Here is a 5,586-nt window from a genome sequence, read left to right on the forward strand (position 1 = left end):
TATATATATATATATATATATATATATATATATATATTCTCATCTGTGTATTACCTGCACGAATTATTTTACTTACAGAAATGATGCACACAAAACGCATATAAGAGATATGTATGCACTCATTCGTGACACGTACACTAAATGCACGAATTACATTTCTACATTAATAGAAAATTCAACGAAGTATCTGTCGATTTCCAAATTGTATTTTTTGACTAATGTAATATTTTTTCTTTGTTTTATATTATAAATTATAAGAAAAACACGTTCGTTAACTGAAATGTTTATTTTTAATCGTTATGTAAATTGATCGAATAATTTTGACAGATAATGTATCCTGTTTATAGACATAACATACAATCAAAAAAAAATATATATATAAAAAGACGCATAATATTTGTATAAGAGGAACATACACAATTTTATCATAATATATACACACACATACACTCTCAAACATGGCAACTGTACATATATTAAATGTAACATGTGCGTACCGGAACTATTCTTTCTCTATGCCCACTTGTAACGCTATTTGTGTAGTCCTTCTACGATTCGTATGTGAAAAAGAAAAATGAGGGAGAAAAAAAAGAGGGGAATAGAGAGGGAAGGAAAAAAAAAGAATAAAAATAAAAAGGAAACACAGGACAGAACAAAAAAGCATTACCACCACCGACCCAGCCGGTTACCGTCGTAGCACGTGACGGGTGTCGTTAATATTTCATTAGCATTCGTTTTTCGCACTGACTCTGACGCACAGATTTTATAAGCCTACCTAACCCTCCCCCCCTCCTCCTCCCCCCCGTCCTCCTCCCTTTTCTTCCTTTTATTCTTCCCGACGTTATTCCATCCTTTCTTTGTCTCTCTCTCTCCCTCTTTCTCATTTTTGTTCAACTTTTCCCCCTTAAGTTTTCTACATCGAGGCCCTCGTATGCACATGAATAAAAAAATAAGTAAGGATTCGTGAAGATTACTTTGCTTTTTTTTCTTTTTTTTTGCCACTTCTTCTTCTTCTACTTTTTTTTCTTCTTTCTATTCGTCTAAGAAGTAGTTGCAACCGATGAAAATTTGATTAAATTACACTCCTATTTTTATAGTAGGCCAATTTAATTCGTTTTTTCTTTGTTCAGATTTTTTTGTTTTTCTCTCTTCAGCGTCTATTATACGTTTTCTTCCTTTTACCTGTTTTTTTTTTCTTCTCTATTTTATTTTATTTTATTAATACTTTGCTCTTCCCTTTTGTTTCTTTTTTTTTTACTATTTAATATTTTGATCTATAAGTTTTTTTCATGATTATCTTTGTCATATTTAATGTTTCACGTGTATGTATATGTCGTATCTTCTTTGATTATGCAATCTCTCGATTTATCTAATTAATTAATACTTAATTAGTACGCTTTGAACTGTATTCTCAAAATCCGAGGAAAGTTCTAAGTTCTTTCATGATATTCTACGAGAAGATGTGACACAATTTTCGTTACTACGTTTCCTATTAAGTTAACGTTGTAGATTATTAACGAATCTTCCTTGTTTTTCTTTTTTTCTTTCTTTCACTTTCTCTGTTGTTTTTTTTTTTTTTTTGGAACAAACTACGTTTTACATCGTAAATGAATGGTTAACAGGATATTTTGAAGGATCATTCTTTTAGAAATATATCATACGAATCGAATACACGAATTTATTACGAATCGAACGATATTAAATTAACGTAAGTTAAAAATGGAAAAGATATTTTTCTAAGGAAGACAATTAACAATTGATTGTATCGATTAGTTTAAGAATAAAACTGCAATAAAGATTTAACGATATTTCACATGCATTTAATCAATCGTATTTCGACGTGTGAAATAATATTAAATTGTAAGTATATCTTTTTTATTTCTTACCGTTTCTATTCTCGCTATCTGCCGGTTTCATTTGAATCGGATGACGCATCTGAAAAGAAAAAGAAAAAGAAAAAATAATATTTCATATATGCAACTATATAGAACTGTTTCACGCGCACGTTCATAATTTTCATTGAATTTTAAGATTTCGTAATATTACATTACACGAATGTCTACGAAATAATCACAAACGTGCATTCTAATGATATCAAAATGTATATTTCGTGTGTTGGTGTATTAATAATGATATGTAAATATCATTTTATCGAAAATTCGATTTGATACTTATCGGAATGCATTATGCGTACATAAATATTTCGATAAGCAACATTTATAAAGGTAAAAAAATTTGTGTTTCCATAAAGAAACAGTTTATTCTTTATCCGTAATATGATTATACGACACGTAATCACAAAGAAGTAAGATTTTTCCTTTCCGATCGAATGATTTGTCATATTATTATTAAAATTATTACTAAGTTTACTCTTAGGGAGGTTGTTTTTTGGACGGGTTTAATTATGTTAAAATGATGTTATATTGACTTATGAACATAACTATCAAGGTAAAATAACGCTATGAATTGTAAGTTCTTTTTGGTATTTGTATATAAAATAATATGTCATAATAAATAATTTTAGTTGCTGAGGAAGTCTCAAATAGAGACGAAACGTTCAACGGATAAATATAGTGTTCATCTTAATTAAATCCGTCCAAAAAACAACCTCCCTAAGAGTAAACTTAGTAATAATATTAATAAATTTTCGATAAGAAAAAAAATCTTGATTATATTAACATTATTATTAAAGTTTTCAATAAAACGTTTGAAAACATTCGAATAAATTACGTTGATATCAATCGTATTTTATTTTACATTTAATATCAATTACAATAAACATTTTTCATCGTATGATATTAAACGCCAATACTCGTTTAACGTAAATAAAAATAAAAAAGAAAAAAGAAAAAAAAGAAACAAGATGAGAAAATGTTTGAAATACTTGAAGAAAGATGATCATAAATGAAATACACACACGAAGGCCGTTCATTTAATATCCCTTTGTGCAACGTGATCTCAGATCCGCGTCATACCTCTTTGACACGTCATATTATGCGTGTTAAAATCGATTAGCGTTGAGATTATGATACCGGAATGCAGAGACGTTCCTATGATTAATGTCTACGTATGCAACAAGAAATATCGTCATCGCTATTAAATGCATTTAATTATCATATATGTTGAAACTCTTGTGGTACGTGCATATGTGTATGTAACGTGTTTAGAAAAATATTTTCTATATATAATACGATATATACCATGATCAAAACATTCAATTAAACGATGAGAAAATTTCAAATAAAAATTATATTTTCAAACGTTAAATTGATAATAAACGTAAATGATTTTGTTCTTTTTTATATTAATATAAAATTTAAATTAATATAAAATCATCGTCATATATATATATATATGCGTATACGTTGATTCATTTATTTTCAATTCAATGAATTACACGTAATACACGAATTAATGAATTAACACGATTGCAAATTTAAAACGTGATTTTAGTTGACTATCTTTTTCTCCAATTTCATTTCTTTTTTTCTTTTTCTCCCCTTCTATGTCTTTGTCTTTCTCATTTCATTTTATAATGACATTATTATGCTTCCTTCCATAAGATCATTATGTGCGACAGGTCGTCGGTGCTGACAAGAATCCTTTCGAACGTTGTTCTTCTACCGAAACGTTCTTCCGTTCGCGTGGAAACGTCTTTTCTGGCGACGAGATGAAATTTAACGAGGAAAGCAATTAAATTAGGAACAATTGAGCACGTGGACGCTCGAATTAAATCGTGTTTTCTTGGCATCGTTGTTACAAACCCCCCCCGATCCCACCCTTTCCACCATTTTCCTCCGCAGTTCGGTAAAATGGAAAAGCTCCTTTCGAATGGAATAATAACTCGAACGAAAATGTCTTTTAAGAAATGAAGGATTTTCTTCGACAAAAATGTCACCCTCTCTCTCTCTCTCTCTCTCTTTTTTTTCTTTTTTTTATACTGTTCAACTATAATAATTAAAAATTGTTAATGATAAAATTTCGTAGGAAACTTGGACATGAAAAGAAGTAGAACTTAATTTGATTGAGTTGGACGTTTCGTCCCTTTATTGGAACTTCTTCAGCAACTGGAAATTTTATTTTATTATAAATTCTTATTACGATACATGAGGTTCATACAATATATAATTTTTTCTACATATTACCTTAATCTTTAAAGTTCAGCGTGTTTTTTCTTTAATTCGACATACATTTTTCTTTTTGTTAATATTCCAAACACAACACATCTAAACTTCGTTAATTCGATCGTTATTATTTAAAGTTCTCAACAAAACTTCTTTTCATGTCCAAGTTCCCTATGAAATTTTATCATTAAAAATTATAATTTTGGACGAGAGAAAATACTAAATAATTTAAAATGTTCTCCGATCATTTGCCATTTCTTTTTTTTTTTTTTAATGTGAATTTGATTTTATTTAAGATGTAATAATAACGACGTTCTTTCTTCTATCACTTGATAGGATAGATTGAATAATAATTCGTCGTTTCTATTACGTTTGAAATAATAGATCCTTCTAATTTTTTGTATAAAATGATTAACAACACGTTCCGTGGCACGTGGTGGTGGTGGTACGTGGTTGTATACGACTCACGTTGAACTTTACGTTTATTTGGTATTTACATTTTGTAAAATGAAGATTAATGTTCTCGTGTTTTTAAAGTGTTTGTTAAAATATAATTTCTAGAAAATAGGAAAAAAAAAAAAAGAAAGTAATTTATCTCGCTTTGTTCTCTTACAAGCTTTTCCTTTTTTTTTCTTGATAATTACTTCTCTTAGTATATTATTTTAATGATTGCAAGGCATATATACGTCAGAAAGTTACATATTTCGATATAATGTTGATAGAATAATCGATTTTATTTTAACGAGAATGAATTAAATGTAAAAATTGTTTAATATCAAATATAAATCAAATTTGTTGATAAATTTGTAACCCCCCCAACTCCCACCCCCCGTAGAATTTGTCAATTTTCTCGGCAAAAAGAAAACGAAGAAATGAGAAATAAAAAAAGAAGAAAAAGAAAATATCGGAGAAATTTTCACGTAGTGCAGAATTAAAGTTTGAAATAACAACGTGAAAGATCATTAAAACGCGTGACGGCCCGTTGAATTTGTGATTAATTTGTTCACTGATATTAGGGCGACTCGTCTTCGATGAAGGACCGCACCCGGTGATTTAATGGACAGTTCAGTTCCCCCCTCACTCCTCACCCCTCACCCACCCACCCTGACGGACGTTGCCGGGTAGGCAAGTTTCCAAAGCAACCTGAAAACTATTTATGAGAGAGAGAGAGAGAGAGAGAGAGAGAGAGAAAAGTTCTTCATCCATTTCAACCATTTGACTGTTTAATTTACGTTTTTTAGGCACGTCGAAAATTTTCTCGTCATTGTCGTCGTCGTTGCTATTGTGTTAAATGTTAATTTAATATCTTATAGAATGTGTATGTGTATGTGTGTGTGTGTGTGTTTGTGACAATGGCGTTACATTAAATCCACCAAAATATCATTCCATTTAAATGAAATCTACCGACAAACGAATAAATATTACTTGCAATTGTCATAAATAAAATGAATCACACACACAC

At 29.7% G+C, this 5,586-nt stretch overlaps 1 protein-coding gene across 6 annotated transcripts in view; it reads right to left on the reverse strand.

Annotated features, from left to right (window-relative positions):
* LOC106787879 (CUGBP Elav-like family member 2) overlaps nt 1-5,586 on the reverse strand; it is a 376,528-nt gene that overhangs the window by 51,127 nt on the left and 319,815 nt on the right. For all 6 annotated transcript variants that reach the window (XM_014750616.1, XM_014750613.1, XM_014750614.1 and 3 more), the window contains one exon: nt 1,887-1,935. In XM_014750616.1, the coding sequence (XP_014606102.1) occupies nt 1,887-1,935 (49 nt within the window). The remainder of the gene's footprint in view (nt 1-1,886; nt 1,936-5,586) is intronic.

This window comes from Polistes canadensis, unplaced genomic scaffold, assembly GCF_001313835.1.
Source record: "Polistes canadensis isolate GaletaPanama2010 unplaced genomic scaffold, ASM131383v1 scaffold_118, whole genome shotgun sequence".
NCBI classification, from domain to species: domain Eukaryota; kingdom Metazoa; phylum Arthropoda; class Insecta; order Hymenoptera; family Vespidae; genus Polistes; species Polistes canadensis.